This window comes from Thamnophis sirtalis, unplaced genomic scaffold (genome assembly GCF_051295495.1).
Source record: "Thamnophis sirtalis isolate CommonGarterSnake01/CBP01778 unplaced genomic scaffold, rThaSir2_p1.2 scaffold_4, whole genome shotgun sequence".
Taxonomy (NCBI): Eukaryota; Metazoa; Chordata; class Lepidosauria; order Squamata; family Natricidae; genus Thamnophis; species Thamnophis sirtalis.
In genome coordinates, this window is record NW_028261384.1 from 115,728,457 (window position 1) to 115,746,050 (window position 17,594).

Sequence of the window (17,594 nt, forward strand, 5' to 3'; positions counted from 1 at the left end):
GTTTTTACCTTCCAAATCTCCAGTTTTTATTTTCTCAACCTCCCAGACTTTTTAAAATCCAGTTATAAGTACGACTAGATCATAACACAAACCAGAAATAAAACATACCAAATGCAGATTCTAAAAGATAAATACTGTTTTATTGGTGCTTGTTATACTTTTGTTATATACAAGGCAGGCAATTGGAGGGGCTACATAATAAAATATAGAAGTCAAGATGTAAAGAAGAGATTTGCTTAGGAGTTAAACTTATGGACAATAGAAACAGAGATGAAGTTCTTCAGGAGAACTGGTTATTCTGGGAAGAGAAGGCCCCTCTTGCATGCATGGTATGAACCTACCAAGCATCAGAACTGGCTTTCGCCTGAATAAGAGAAACGGAAAAAAAGATGTGGGAAGAGACCAATGCAAAAAAAAAACAACCTCCAGAGGAGCAAAAATGCTCTTGATCCACCTGCATCTCATGTCCCCAAAATTGAAAGGACAAAGGAGGGACTTGGATGGAGTCAGTCATAGTATTTCTCTACCCTCCGAACTTGGCAGTACATCAGCATGGAGAACACGATGCCCAAGACCTAAAGGAATAGAGAAAGATTTACTCAGAAAAAGTACAAAGGCACACATACACACACACACACACACATTTTTGGCACCTAACAACAAAAAGGTTAGCCATCACTGATCTAGGGGAAGACTGCAAGCCCATTTTTTCCTTGTTCCTCATTCAACTGAAAATAGTGTACTCAGATGTAATTTTGAGAAATTCAACGGGGAGAGTGGGGGGGAGCTTCCTAAGCGGTTGGGAGAGATGCTTGCATTCCCTTGTTGTATGTCAGAGGTGAGGAACGATGGCCTCTTTTATGACTTGTGGACCAACTCCCAGAATTCCTGAGTCAGCCATCCCCCCCCCCCACTCACTTTATATGGTTAGAATAGAGATCTTCCAAGGAAATCTTGCTAGATATTTAGTACAGTGTTTCTTAAGCATGGTGATTTTAAGATGTTTGGACTCCCAATTCCCAGATTTCCCCAGCCAACATGCTGGCTGAGAAATTCTGGGAGTTGAAGTCCACATATATGAAATTTACCAAAGCACTGGTCTAGGGTACGCCATCAGCCATTGCTGCTTTGACCATCTCACCTGGACAACAATGATACAGGCAGAAAAAATGCCCATTGCAAAGATGTTCTCTGCTAGCCAACGTTTCACCTTCTCGTAGCAAGGCTGCAAGAAAAAGGACAAAATAAACAGAAGCACGTGATATAGTGGTTAGGAAACCTTGGGAAGTATGTCCCATGCAGTTAATTCTCGATTTACAGTCATTCATTTAGTCCCTGTCCAAATTAAAGAGCCACCGTGGTGCAGTGGTAAGAATGCAATACTGCAGGCTACTTCTGCTGACTGCCAGTTGCTTGCAATTTGGCAGTTCGAATCTCACCAGGCTCACGGTTGACTCAGCCTTCAATCCTTCCAAAAATTGGTTAAATGAAGACCCAGATTGTTGGGGGCGAGAGGCTGACTCTGTAAACCGCTTAGGACTGTAAAAGCACTGTGAAGCGGTATGTAAGTCTAAATGCTATTGCTATTGCTACAGCAGCACTGGAAAAAGTGACTTACAACCAATCCTCACACGTATCACCGCATCCCCATGGTCACATGATCAACATTCAGGCATGTGGAAACCAACATGTATTCACAATTTTTGCAGGACCCCAGGATCATGTGATTGCCATTTGTGACCTTTCCAGCTGGGTTTCAATAGGCAAAAGTCAAGCAGAATTCACTTAACAGCTGCAGAGATTCACTTCACTGCAGTGATTCATTTAACAACTGTGGCAAAAAAGGTCATACATCAGGCGTGACTCACCTAACAACCGTACTGCTTAGCATTAAAACTTCTGGTCCCCTTTGTGGTTAAAAGTTGTGGACTGCTTATATACGGGTAGTCCTCGATGTACAACCACAATTGAGCCCCAAGTTTCTGTTGGTAAGTGAGACGGTTGATGTGCATTTTGCCACATTTTATGACCTTTCTTGCTGCAGTTGTTAAGTGAATCACTGCAATTGTTAAGTTAGTAGCACAGTTGTTAAGCGGAACTGCCTTGCCCCTTGACTTTACCTACCAGAAGGTCTGGAAAAAATGATCACATGACTCTGGGACACTGCAACCATCATAAATATGAGTCATTGCTAAGTATCATGCGATCAAGGGGAGCTGCAAGGGTCGTTAAGTGTGAAAAATGGTCATGTCATTTTTTTTTCAGTGCTGTAGTTACTTCAAACAGTCATTAAATGAACTGTTGTTAGTTGAGGATAACTGTACTATAGTATTGCCATTAACTCTGCTCCTGGAAAAGATCAGCAAATAATTTCCACTAATGTTTTTCAGGTCTTCCTTGAACATAGAGGAATTCTACTTTGGAAACCACTGCAGGAAAGGGAATTCCCAATAATCGCCACGCACTGATGACGTTACCTAGTTTGGTAATGAAACGCCTGCAAGAAAACTACCAAGCTCAGAGAGCGCCAAGGACTCCGCCATTCAAGCCTAAACTACAAATATTCTCTTCTATCAGTATAAATCATCTTCAGCACAATCCTTTGTTGCCATCTCACCTCTTTCCACCAGCTGGTACTGTCCCTTTGGCAATCATCGCTTCGCTGTAAGCAGCACGACTCAGGAACCCAAGTGCTATTCCGCACGTCAAACCAATCGGTGTAGTTCCGTACCCCGCAACAACGGAACTGCAAAGCAAAAAGATAAGAAGGAAGGGGGAGGTGTATGTGTGTGTTTGTGCCTGATGTTAGGAAAAAAATTCTCAATGGTTTCAAACCAGGTAGGTACCATACAGGACAGGTTTTTTTTACGCACTCACCTCATTTTGCGCCAGGTCCCATGCTTTGGTTAACCCCAAGTTGTCATCTGTGCCATAGAGCTTAAGTCCTTCCTTGAGGTTAGACTGGGCATATTGATCAAACTGGAAGAAAAACATACTACATGCACCAATGGATTTATTTAGTGTCACAAGTAAATGTTTCTGGGTAGGGGGAGTATCAATGAACCAAGTTTTCCTTCCTTACAGTGGTGATTAAGAAGCCTCCCCCCCCCCCCCAAATGGAGGGAAGTTAGAATGCTTCATGCCGGTGACGGCTAACCTTTTTGTCGTTGAGTGCCAAAAATGCAAGCACGTGCGTGTGCCGGCAACAATAATGCAAAGCACGCCCCCACATGCCCATGCACGCACAACCTCCCCCAGGGTCCTCCCCCCACTGCACTGCTGGTGCGCTGCTTGCCGCCAAGCTGAGGTTAGTATTTCCTCTGAGGGGGCGGGGAAGGCCATTTTTGTCTTCCCAGGCTCCAGGAAAGCCACCGGAGTCTGGAGAGGACGAAAAACGGGTCTATGGAAGTTTGGAAACGGACTGTTTCTGGCTTCCGGAGGGCCTCCGGAGGGGGGGAGCAGTGGAGGGCAAAAATGGCCTCCCCCTGCCATTGGATCAATCAAAGCTGATTCATGCAACTGTCATGAATATGAATCAGTTGCCAAGTGTCTGAATTTTGATCATGTGACCGTGAGGATACTGCAATGGTCTTAAGTGTGAAAAATGGCCATAAGTCACTTTTTTTCAGTGCCGTTGTAACTTTGAACTGTCATTAAATGAAGAGTTGTAAGTCGAGGACTGGCTATACTTAACACTTTGGTCTGTTTTTTTAATGTCACCTTTCACACTACCAAAATTCCATTACCCAGGAACACAAACATCATGTAATTTGATCAACGGGAACTTTTATGGGATAGGGAACTCCAGCAAGTTTGTGTATGGACATGGAATGGAGTATCCCATAAAAGTGCACCTTTGCTGGCTGGGACATCCTACAACAATGGGTACCTGGCTGGCTGAGAGAATTCTGGGAGTTGAAGTCCACATACTGTTGAATTTGAGAAACCCTAATCTATACTCAGATGCAAATATTCCAGTTTCTTAACTGATTTCTTAGACCCACAATTGGAAAATAGGAGAGGTTGAAAGTAAACCTGCATTTTTTTCTCTCTCTCTCTCTTAATATCATTATCATCATCAGTTCTGGACACATTAAGATAGGAATGGATGGCTAGTATGACTACATTGGAGTACGACTGTTAAATATTGTATTTTCTGACAGATGGCATCAAACTATGTATGACTGACATGCTCTCTTGATCACGTAGAAGCAAAGAAGATGACTTAGCCTGTACAAAATTGTTTCTCCCCCAATTATTTCGTTTTTTTAAAAAAAGAATATATGCCCTAATTCTTCAAAGGAAATTTTTTGAGGGTTGCCTCAATTTGCCAGAATTTTAATTATGTGACTGTGGATGCTGCAATGGTTGTAAGTCTAAGGACTAGTCGTAAGTCACTGTAACTACAAACAGTCTCTAAAGAATGCTTGTAAGTCAAGGACTACCTTTATAATTGAGATAGACGTTCAGTCTGTATTACATACCTCTCTTTGGATACTTGGAATTCATATTATGATACACATTTCTGATATTGGTGATGTCATAATAAGCAGTAATGCAGAACACTGAGAATTTTCTTTAAGCAATCTCCTTAGCAATTTACCCCATTCCTTCTAAAAAAAATTTTTAAAATATATATGGAAATAAAGATCCTTACCTTATCCCGGCAAGTGAAAAAAACTAGCAACCCAACTAGTTCCAGCAGAAAGAGGGTAGAAAGGACTATGAAGAACTAAAGAAAAACAGACAAGATGATCAATCCAGGATGAAAAGGTTTATGATTAAATCCATGTTTTATATTTTTACAGAAACTCCTTGACTTACGACTGTGACTTATGAGCTCAAAATTCCTGTTGCTAAGCAAGAAATTTGTGAAATGAATTTGCCCCATTTTACGACCTTTCTTGCCACGACTGTCAAGCGAATCACTGCATTGTTGTTAAGCAGATCTGGCTTCCCCATCGACTTGGCTTGTCAGAGGGTTGTAAAAGCTGATCCCATGACCTTGGACACTGCAACCATCATTAATGAGTCAGTTGTCAGGAATTTGAATTTTCATCACATGATCATGAGGCCGCTACAACAGTTGCATGTGTGAAAGTCATAAGTAACTATTTTCAATGTTGTTGTAACTTTGAATAGCCACTTAATGAACTATTGTATATTGAGGACTACCTATGTACACTTACGTACTTATCTCAGCCACAGTGATGGATTCCTATCGGTTTGGACCGGTTCAGCCGAACCAATAGTGGTTTGGCAGCTTGGGTTGCTGGAACTGGCAGCAACCCAGGCCTGCCATGGCCCCAAACAGATTCTCCGGGTGGCACCGTAGGTGGCGCCATCTTGTTTTTTGCTTCTGCACATGTTCACAACAATACAATACAATAGCAGAGTTGGGAGGGACCTTGGAGGTCTTCTAGTCCAACTCCCTGTCTATCCAGGAAACCCTATACTGTTTCAGACAAATGGCTATCCAACATTTTCTTAAAGATTTCCAGTGTTGGGGCATTCACAACTTCTGGAGGAAAGATGTTCCACTGATTAATTGTTCTAACTGTTGGGAAATTTCTCCTCAGTTCTAAGTTGCTTCTCTCCTTGGTTAGTTTCCACCCATTGCTTCTTGTTCTGCCCTCAGGTGCCTTGGAGAATAGTTTGACTCCCTCTTCTTTGTGGCAAACCCTGAGATATCGGAACACTGCTAAACTAGACATATCCAGTTCCTGCAACTGTTCTTCACATGTTTTCGCCTCCAGTCCCCTAATCATCCTTGTTGCTCTTCTCTGCACATTTTATTGTACTGCGCATGCAGCATAGCACGCATCAAGCACATGAGCAGCCCACAAGCAAACCGGCAGTAGTGACTGCCAGAACCCACCCCTGCTCAGCTAGGATTGTTTCCATCATGTGAACTTTTCTGCTCAATATTTTCAATGGATTCACAGGATTTTTCTGTTAGAAAAATACCTTGGAACATAACCTTTCTCAACCTGATGCTCTCCAGATGTGCTCCCTACCTGCCAATTACATCCAGACTTCCCTGCACATAACCAACATCCCAAAAGGGAACATTCTTAAATTCTATTATTAATTTATTTCATTAAAGCCTTTACACCCATTTTCTACTTGAAACAATCCCTACTGTATCAGGAGGCAACTAGACTTTCTGGTTTTTCTATGAAGACGTTTCACTTCTCAACCAAGAAGCTTCTTCAGAAGCTTCACAGTATTCCACAAGGGGGTTCCCTCTGGTAAGAGGGAAAATCCAACATTAGAAATTACATTTGGTCCGGACACCACTACCCCAATAAATAAATACTCAGGCAACGCCAGGTTCTGAGCTAGTATTATGTAAAAAGATCCAGCACAAAGAAATAAACGTTTCAAAAGAAAAAAGAAAACAAGTAAAGTCTTGCATCCAAAAGACTGAAAGCAATTTTTAGGAAGATTGTCTGAAATGCACTCAATTTGTGGAAGCAAAAAAACCCAGGGGAGTGTTGATCACATGGTTGGGGGTCGCCATCTTGATTTTTTGATTCTCTTCTTGCAGATATCCCTGCTCAGAAATTTATTGCTTATGAATTTTATTCTAAGACCGAGGATGCCTGGTCTTTAAATAGGTCCTGTAGACTAATCTTGCTTCAGATTAACTCCTGGAGATACCCCCTTCCCTGACCAGAAGTAGTTCTTGTTTCTGCCAACAGCCTTATTTGACGGTTCCACCACAAATGCGCGAACGACAAAAGCGCACCTGACTAAACCGCGGTGACAAAACCGCAGTGACAAAACCGCGCCGACGAATGAGCGCTGAAGCGCGCTGACAGAAGCGCGCTGTAACCCTAACCCTAAACCAAACCCTAAACCTAACCCTAAACCTAACCCTAAACCTTACCTTAACTTAAATCGCGCTTCTGTCGGCGCGCTGTTGTTGGCGTACTGTTGTCGGCGCGCTTTTGACATCATGGTTTTAGCGCTGCGGTTTTGTGGGCACGCTTTTGACGTTCGCGCATTTGTCGGGTCACGTTATTTGACATTCATTCCATCTAATCGTGTTCGTGCACCGAGTATGGTCCACATAGATGCTACTTACTGTCAGCAGGAGACATCGATGCTCTGTGGCTGCTCCCAAGCAACCGAGGAACCCCACCACCATGATGATGGCACCTGTTGCCATGAAGAGTCCTGCTGCTGACAGCGATGGGAAGGAGAAGGATAAGGTAGCAAAGCGGCCCTGCGTAGCGGCCAGCCATATGCCCACGCCGAGCACCCCACAGCCACCCAGCTAAAGGGAGAGACAAAAGGAGAAGCACATTCACATGATCAAGAATGGAAGCTGAACTCTTCTCATTGTGTCCCAGGATACCGTTGCAGGAGAAATAATTAGCTCAATTCCCAAACAATTAATTTTTGCCTTTCCAGTCTATCAAACTCCCTCCCTACCATCTTAAAGGATCTTCCACTTCCACAATGGAAACTACTCTAATGTTAAATTGTTCTGGACATTGTGGAATCCCAATGTTTATAAATGTTCCATGCAGTGGTGGGATTCAATTTTTTTTATTACTACCGGTTCTGTGGGCGTGGCTTGGTGGGCATGACATGGCTTGGTGGGCGTGGCTTGGTGAGCGTGGCAGGGGAAGGTTACTGCAAAATCCCCATTCCCTCCCAATCAGCTAGGACTCGGGAGGCAGAGAATAGATGGGGGCGGGGCCAGTCAGAGGTGGTTTTTACCGGTTCTCCGAACTACTCAAAATTTCTGCTGTCGGTTCTCCAGAATTGGCCAGAACCTGCTGGATACCACTTCTGGTTCCATGACAACAGAGGAGTTCAGCCAATGAAGAGCACAGGGAAATAAAAGCCAGGTTTTAAGTTTTTTTTTTCTCATGACAATATGGAATCAGTAAATAGACACTGCACTGTACTTCATTTAATCTCACATCACCCCTACAAGACAAGAGTTTATAACTCTGCTGTTGTTTAGAAGACCCATTAACCCTGCCTTTGAGCAAGGGAAAATGAGACACTTCACCATATTGTGCTTGCCACCCTTTATCTTTATTGATTTATTGTAATTTTTTAATTATTCTGAACTGCCCAGAGCTCTTGAGAGTTGGGTGGCCTATAAGTTTCATAAATTATAATTAAAGTTATTATAATAGTAAGTTCCCATCCAGGAGACAATATGAAAGTGAACCACATCATCTTTTGTTATTATTATCATTCATTGCTGATTGTTGTTTATAGCTTGCTTGTTTCTCATAATTTCCCCTCAGTCACCTGAATTGTTAAATTAGAAAGAGTGAGAGAGGGAGGGAGGGGTGATAGATACATAGAGAGATACATAGATGATAGAATAGTAATTAATAGAAAATATTCCCGATCTAGAATAGATCCGCTGACTTGTAAGGGATGAAGATAGCCTGTCGTATAGGAAGGCGCTCTGATGCATTATTTCAGCTTTAAAATATTTTAATTCAACTTTAAAACTACCCAAATTCATTATAGAGATACAGACTTGCCATACCTACCCAGAAGATGAGATTGAACAGAAACATTTTTATTTTAACACAAAGTAAACATCCTCGGCTCACTCCCATGGTGCACAAAGATAAACCTAGAAAGAGATGTGGGTGAAACTTAATAACACCTAATATTTCCATACATTGTTCAAGACATAGCTTGATTTGCCAGTATAATAGCACGGCTTAGACAACAGACTTAATAAATCCAAAATCTATTGTGGATAGTGCAAAGATTGAATTTTCCAAAGTAATTTGTCATGTTAGTAGGTAAGGGACAGGGAAATAACAGTAAAAATTTAAGGAACATATTGTATCACATGACTACCTGTAAAGAAACATCAATATATATTGGGGGGAACAGTTATTATAACTAGTATTTTTTGCAAGAGAACCAACAGAACTTATATTATAATAAAAACACTGATGTTTGGGAAGGAATCACTTGTACCACCTTATGAAAACAACAAGTTCAAGATTTTTGTTATGAGAAGTATTTTCTAGTTTTAAAACTTTGGACTTTTTCTAATTACTGAAAATTAAGCCTTCTGTCTCCAAGCACGAAAGGAAATCCTGAAAGAAAATTAACAGGAATCAAAAAATGTAAAAGAAAGTACAGGTAGTCCATGACCTACAACTAGTAACCCTTTGGTTGTACACACCCCCCCCCAAGCTAGTTTCAAAGTTACGGCCACTGAAGCCGTACACCCCCACAGTCATGTGCACAACATTTGAGCAGATTCACTCTTATGACAGATTGCAGGGACACTGTAGCAGTGGTGGGTTCCAATTTATTTTACTACCATTTTGCTTGTGCAAAGGTCTTCAATCTCTGGTTTGGTTCTATGCCTACGCAATTCAGGCAGTATCCTAGGGCACCACATTTTAGAGAATGACAATATTGAAAAGACTTCCAAAATACACAAGTATAAAATCTGATAATCTCTGCTTTTAGAGGAGATCAACCCTGACTGTTCTTTAGAACAGTGTTTCTCAACCTTGGCAACTTGAAGATGTCTGGACTTCAACTCTCAGAATTCCCCAGCCAGCGAATGCTGGCTGGGGAATTCTGGGAGTTGAAGTCCGGACATCTTCAAGTTACCAAGGTTGAGAAACACTGCTTTAGAAGGCCAGATTTTGAAGATGAAGCTCAAATACTTTGGCCACCTAATGAGAAGGAAGGACTCACTGCAGAAGAGCTAATGCTGGGAATGATTGGGGGCAAAAGAAGAAGGAGATGACAGAGAATGAGGTGGCTGGATGGAGTCACTGAAGCAGTAGGCGTGAGCTTAAATGGACTCCAGAGGTAGAGGACTGGAAGGCCTGGAGGAATGTTGTCCATGGGGTTGCAATGGGTCGGACACGGCTTCGCAACTAACAACAATATCTGCTTATGGCTTTAGAATATTTTCTTTCCATACTTTTTGAAAATACCTACAAAGTCAGATAAGTGATAGTAAATAGCACACTAACCAGAGGTTGCAAGTCCTGAGAAATTATTACTACAGCTAGGGACTTCAGGAAGCTGATAATATTAGACAAAGTGTTGACATTAAATTGCTGAATAAAAGCCCAGGACCAGACAGAATACCAGTGGAGCTATACAAATATAATAAAATAATATTGGAAGAGCTAGGAGTGGAAATGTTTAACGAAGTTTTAGGAAAAGCCAAGATACCTGAATCATGGACAGAAGCAATAAATCATGGACAGAAGCAATAATATCACTAATACCAAAAGAAGAAACTAACCTACAAGAAATTCAAAATTACAGGCCAATTTCATTACTAAACTCTGATTATAAAATATTTGCAATTATGGCAGGAAGAATTAAACAGGTTTTAAATGAACAAATACACCCTGACCAAAATGGATTTTTACCTCACAGACACATTAAAAATAATATGAGTCATCTTAGACATAATAGAGTATTACGAGGCGCATCCAGAAAAACAAATGGTACTGGTTTTCCTTGATGCACAAAAAGCATTTGACAACGTAATCTGGAAATTTATAATAACACTATTGGACGAGATGAAATTCGAAGAAAAATTTATAAAAATGATAGAAGGATTTTATAACAGTCAGACAGCCAAAGTTCTGATGAATGGAGATCTAACAGAGAAGATTGGATTTTAATGGATTCTCTAGAACAAATGCTAAGTCATCGGCAAAGCTTGAACTTTATATTCTTCATTTTTGAGTCTTAGACCTTTTATTCCCTGGTCCTTCCAAATTTCATTTAATAAAATTTCCAAAGTTAATATAAAATAACAAAGGAGAGAGGGGGTATCCCTATCTGACTCCTTTTTTATTTCAAGTTTTGTGTGTGTGTATTTTACATGTTTGTTAATTTAAAAAATTTAAAAAAAATGCTGAATGTGAGAATCACACAATGAGAAAGTCATGTGACCAACAGTTTATTAAAGTTATAAGTGGTAGTAGTGCATACTCCATGCCAGTGGTCCACTCAAGGGTTAAATATAATTTCACAGAACAGCTGCCTCTTATATGACCACAATGAGTGCTGATGTAATTAAAATTATTTACTGTAATTCAGAGTAAATAGGGAAAAATGTCCAAGAAAAGAAAAAAGGAGTAGGAAACCCTAAAGCTAAAAAACATTTAGAAAATAGTCATTTCTAAGAAAATTGGATGAACAAAACTACAGGAGAGCCCAGAATATGCCAAAGGCATCAACATATCTAAAGTTGGGCCTGATAATGGACTACAGTCTCTTGTAGCTTCATCTAGGGTAGTGTTTTTCAAACATGGCAACTTTAAGGTTTGTGGACTTCAACTCCCAGAATTCCCAAGCTACCATTCTTAAAGTTGCCAAGTTTGAAAAATAGTGATCCAGGAGGTGATTATTGTAATCAGTTGATCTCGGTGGGACTTGGGACACTTCATATATAGGACCCATTGTTAAATGAAGAGCAAATAATTTTTATGGTCTTACTTGAACAACATGCTCAATTAAATTAAGAGGGAGACTTGCATGCAAACATGGAAAACAAACTGTATTGGAGCATAAAAGGACACATTTCAACCCAAAACAATGCTGGGCTTGTTCCATCATAAATTATCCTATCCTGGCGAAGTAAGCCAATAAACTGTTGTAATTAAGTAGGAATTTGAATTTGGTCTGTTTTCTCCCAAAGTCCCACCAAAAAATGTCATTTTACTATACATTTGCCAGCTTTCCATTGTTCCCATTAAATTATATATTAAAAATGGTGGGGCCTCAATTGCACAATCACAGCCACGATGTTGACTTTTTAAACACACAGAGCCCCATTTGGTTTGGTGTTCCTCCTCTTAAGGACATACAGGTAGTCCTTGACTTATAACAGTTCATTTAGTGACCTTTAGAAATTACAATAGCATTGAAAAAGTGACATGACCATTTTTCACACAGACGACCATTACAGCATTTCCATGGTCATGTGATCAAAATTCAGACCCTTGGCAATTGACTCATACTTATGATGGTTGCAATCTCCCCTTTTGCGACCTTCTGATAAGCAGTCAATGAGGAAGCCAGATTCACTTAACAATAGTGTTACTAATTTAACAACTGCAGTGATTCACTTAACAACTGTGGTAAGAAATGCGGTAAAATGGGGAAAAATTCACTTAACAAATGTCTCACTTAGCAACATAAATTTCAGACTCAAATGGGGTTGTAAGTTGAGGGCTATCTGTATCCATCCTCCTTCACCCATCTGATGCCATCCAGATTGCAGGATTGCAATTCTCATACCAGCTGTTAATAGTCACATTTATAATCCCAACACAACCAGAGACCACCAGGTTGGGGAACCTGGTGTGCGATTTTAAGAAACAGAAACCATGCAATGTAGAAACTGACCATCTTTGCACAATTGTATGGGAAACTAAATACTCTACAACCAGTGGTGAAATTCTAAAGTTTTAACTACCAGTTCTGTAGGCATGGCTTGTTGAACATGGCAGGGGAAGGATACTGCAAAATCCTCATTCTCTCCCCACTCCAGGGGAAGGATACTGTAAAATCTCCATTCCCACCCTACTATGGGACTAGCCAGAGAGATGGTATTTGCCGGTTCTCCGAACTATTCAAAATGTCTGCTACCGGTTCTCCAGAATTTGTCAGGGGAAGGATTGAAGGAGAGCAATGTTTACTATAGAGTAAAACATTTTTTTCCATCATCTTTTCAGTTAGTGACCTTTGAAAATCGCAGCCCTTCAATTTTAGAAGAATTATCTGACATTATCTATAAGGTACAAATAAGCATGTTGTCAATGCAAGTTAAGATGTTTAATTTCCTTTTACTAAAATGGAAGAAATTAATGACTTGAGCATCTAAACGGGGTAACTACGTTCACTTCATTATTTATTTATTTTATTTATTTATTTTATTTTATTTATTTATTTATTGCGATTTGTAGGCCGCCCTTTTCCCTGAGGGGACTCAGGGCGGCTCACACAAAATCGGGGAAGGGGAAATACAGACAATAACAAAGACACATATAATAAAAACAGTAACCAACATGCATTCATCATTCGGGGGGGGGCAACTATCTTCATCACCAGGCCTGACGGGCTAGCCAGTTCTTCAAGGCTGTGCGGAAGGCCTGGACGGTGGTGAGGGTACGAATCTCCACGGGGAGTTCGTTCCAAAGGGTCGGGGCGACTACTGAGAAGGCCCTCCTCCTTGTAGTTGCCAGCCGACACTGGCTGGCCGATGGAATACGGAGGAGGCCCAATCTGTGTGATCTTATTGGTCGCAGGGAGGTAATTGGCAGAAGGCGGTCTCTCAAGTATCCAGATCCACTACCATGAAGGGCTTTATGGGTGATTAACAGCACCTTGAAGCGCATCCGGAAGTCGACAGGTAGCCAGCGCAGCTCGCGGAGGATAGGTGTAATGTGGGTGAACCGCGGTGCACCCACTATCGCTCGCGCGGCTGCGCTCTGCACTAGCTGAAGACGCCGGATGCTCTTCAAGGGCAGCCCCATGTAGAGCACATTGCAGTATTCCAGCCTAGAGGTCACGAGGGCCCGAGTGACTGTTGTGAGTGCCTCCCGATTCAGGTAGGGTCGCAACTGGCGCACCAGGCGTACCTGGGCGAATGCCCCCCTAGCCACAGCCGTCAAATGGTGGTCGAATGATAGCTGTGGATCTAGGAGGACTCCCAAGTTGCGGACCCTCTCTGAGGGGTATAGAGTTTGGCCCCCCAGCCTGAGAGATGGAATATTGGTGGAATCCTTGGGAGGGAAACACAACAGCCACTCGGTCTTTTCTGGGTTGAGCACAAGCTTGTTAGCCCTCATCCAGTCCATAACCGCCTCCAGACCCCGGCTCATCACGTCTGCCGCTTCATTGAGTTGGCACGGGGCGGACAGATACAGTTGAGTATCGTCCGCATATTGATGGTATCTAATCCCGTGCCTGCGGATGATCTCTCCCAGCGGTTTCATGTAGATGTTGAGCACTTCATTGCTCATGGTCTTATACCATATCCTGCTTCTGAGATTCTCACACCAATCTTCAGAGACAAGTCATCTTAAGTACTGCATCCATGTTCTTGCAGTTCACTAGATGGCTGAATTAAGAACCTCAGTCTTTCCATAGTCCAACTTTCTATACCAGTGTTGGAAATGCCCTTCTGGGTTCAGTTCCAAGTAGGGAAAAAGACACCGGAAACGTGGAGGTTGCTTGGAAAGATGGTTTAATGGTGGATAGGACCACATGGTTTGAGATCCTGAACAGAAAAGGGGATCACATGCTTCCAGATGTTGGGTAAAGAAGAGAGCGAGAGAGATGCTGAAAGTTCCTGGCTTTATACTCTCTGTTCAGCCCCACCTCTCTGTTTCCTGTGTAAGAAATGTATTCTGATTGGTTGTCAGACTCCCATGCCATGCAGGGGCAACTCTCTAGGCTGTGTTTTGAGTCCAAGTTTGGTTGAGTTCCCAGATGCCATGTGGTGAGTTTCTGTAGAAAGCTAATCCTATCTTTGTTATGTGAGTAAACTAGCTCAGGGACCCTAATGGTCCGTTGAGAAAGGTGGGGACAATTAAGAGTGAGTCTGTTTCCTGCCTAAAAACATGTTTCTCCATTTCTTATCCGGGGAAATATAATAGTCTGCCTTTTCAATATTTCCTAGGATATTTCATTCTTCTAGGAGAGGGGTGGGTGCTAACTTCTTACACTAGAAAATCTGTTTTTCTAAATTGTTGAATCAAATCAGATTGAGACCGTGCAGAAAGAGCCAATGTGATGTGGTGGTTCAGGAGCTGGACCAGGAATAGGGAGACCATGATTCTGGTCAAGACTGGCTAGTGAATTCTGGGACTTGTAGTCTACCCATTTTAAAGCTGAGAAACTTGAAAAACACCGCAGTCCACTCTCAGGCCTGGACCAATTATTCTCAATCAGCCCAATCTGTTGTTGTTGTTATGGAAAAAAATAGCTCTCGTATAAGCACACTTCAAATAAAACCATCAGAAATGTTAAACGGTATCTAAAAATGTGAGTTAAAAATAAGGGATCTGAAATCAGAAAAATTATTTGGAGCAGGGGTGTCAAACACAATTTCATTGAGGCCTGCATCAGGGTTGTGTTTGACCTCCAGGGGGGGGAGGGCATGGTGGGTGTGGCCAGCTCAACATCACTTGAGTCGGGGGCACCTATGGTGGTTTGAGTGCTCTGTCAGCAAAAACAGAGCTCAGCCCTCCTGTACTCTGTTTTTGCTGGCAGAGGGTTGCAGGAGTATGTCGCAGCCGAAAATGGAGCTCAGGGGGGGGCCACACACAGCTCTCCTGAGCTCCGTTTTCTCTGGCAGAGGCACCGCGGGCTGGTCCTTTGCTGTTTCCAGGGGGGGCTCTGCGGGCCAGATCTAAGCACTCTGCGGGCTGGATCTGCCCCCAGGGCCTTGAGTTTGATACCCCTGCTTTAGAAAGAAAAGACAGAACAGAATGGCAGAGTGTCTATAAAAACAAAACAGAGAACACCCCTTACTCATAACTTCCCCATGTGGATGATACAATCTTGGGTTTTGATAACCATGTATTTTCTCTTTTTTAAACATTGTATTTATATCTTTCTAAATTTCTTCTTGAAAACTGATCACTTATCATAAAAGGACTGCAAAACCTAAACGGCAAACCACTTATTTTGTCTTTCAATGTTGCGAGGAATATGTAAGTAATATTTCAAAGTTACAAACGTAATGATGTTATCTTTTAAAAAAAGCAGAAATACATACTATTTAACATTTTAAAAATAGAACCTGCTGCATTAACTGTTACATGCACATACATGTGAGAAGACCTGATAAAATCTTGATATTTTCCCCTAATTTCTATACTTGGTTTTGTTTACTTGTTTTGTTTAATCAAAAAAACCCTCCAGTTAAAAAATAGAAACACATACAAAATGTAGTGAAGCAATTTAAAAAAAATAATCATCCAGTGGAAGTCACATGAGACTAATCTTAGTTCTGCCAGAAGTGGAGAAACTGAGACTCCATCCTTATTCAAAACCATATAAAACAGCCACATTTTGGCTCAAGCTCCCTCCATTTTATGATTCTCCCCCTGCCATATTTCTTGTCATACATTTCGGTTTCTCTTCTCTCTCCCTCTCTTGGCATTATGGAGAAACATACTCCTCCACTTTAGACAGACCAAATAGGCTGCTCTCTTAATTGTAACTTTAGTTGAACAGAAATCTCAGATTTTTGACATCTGGTAAATCTCTATCAGATGTTTGTTTTAATCACATATAGCCCATTTTTATTTAATGGATAGACCTACCCTCTCTCTGCCCCTTTGGATAACATCTCAGAAAAGAGAGATTAAATAAAGAATATAAAAATATAAAACAAATTATTTTTTAAAGTCTTTAAGACAAGGCCAACTTTTAAAACAGCACATATACTTACAGTAAGTATATATATTTCCTACCACATTTAAAGAAAAAAAACATATGGTTTTAGGTTTTCCAGTGCTGATGGCTTTTATGATAAGTGTTATCAATTTTCAAGAATAAATTTGGAAAGACATAAATACAGTATTTTAAAACAAGGATCAATCCCTTCCAAAAGGAACATAAAGGGCAGAATTACCTCGACCCTGGGAAAGTTTCTTCTATTTATTTTTAGAGCATCTTTCCAGCCTTACTGAAAAAACTCCTTCTCTCGCTCAACCCCTAGGTTTATCCCCCCTCCCCCAACATAAAAATCATCAGATGCGCCCCTCACCTTGACTTTGGCTCAAATCAGTTTGGAAAAAAGAGTGGATTTGGAGCACCGTCCCGTCCCAGGTACCTCTGAATCTGAATGTGGCTCCTTCGGAGGGCGAGATGCAGGATGGAAAGGGAGGGGGAGTGAATTCCAGGCATGGGACAGGGGAAAGGAAATGGGGGAGGAGGGGGCAGCCATGGGGGGCGGGTTTGAGGATCTGGGGAGGAGTCCAAGGGGCTCTGGCAAGGGACTTTTGCTAATCCCAGCAAAACTTGGGTCATCTACACCAGTCTCAATCCGCCCCCAATCTAAAAATAATACTGTAGTATAATAGTTTTTTCTGGATTCACGTCAATGCCGTTCTGTGGAATCCTTTTGGGTGAGCAGAAGGGAGAGGTAGTGGGATTTTCCTGCCCTTCCTGCTTTCCTTCAATTGTTTCACCGTTCTGCTACACACACAAGCACACAAACATTTTATGTGTCCAAGTGCAAAGAAAAGCTTCTTGGAGAAAAACAGGGAGTTTTGAGGTTAAAGGATCCCATTCTTTCAAGAGTTGGGGGTGCAGATACAGTGTGCCTCACCTGAGTGAATGCAGGCAGAAGGGGGAAAGAGCTAAGCCCCCAATTCTGGGTCCCCATATTCACACGATCACACCAGAGGCAAAACAAAACAGAAAGTTACAAAACAAAAAAGCTAAGCCACTATGTCCCTTGGTATGTTTCCTGCAACAGAGTAGTGCCACTACTTTTCTGCCGCCCGGAGTCCTTCGGGATTGGGCAGCATAGAAATTTAATAAATTCAATTCAATAAATTCAATTCAATTCTGCAAGTCACCTCACAAATGAA

At 41.6% G+C, this 17,594-nt stretch overlaps 1 protein-coding gene across 1 annotated transcript; it reads right to left on the bottom strand.

The window, feature by feature from the left end:
* Positions 1-118: 118 nt before the first annotated feature.
* LOC106546585 (tetraspanin-4) lies at positions 119-16,892 on the bottom strand. Its single transcript, XM_014063483.2, has 8 exons — positions 16,766-16,892; positions 8,529-8,614; positions 7,091-7,282; positions 4,658-4,732; positions 2,878-2,979; positions 2,618-2,746; positions 1,142-1,225; positions 119-575 (listed from the first exon to the last, which is right to left on the bottom strand). The coding sequence occupies exons 2-8, from the start codon at positions 8,595-8,597 to the stop codon at positions 507-509; spliced, it is 720 nt and encodes a 239-aa protein (XP_013918958.2). The 5' UTR covers positions 8,598-8,614; positions 16,766-16,892; the 3' UTR covers positions 119-506.
* Positions 16,893-17,594: the final 702 nt, after the last annotated feature.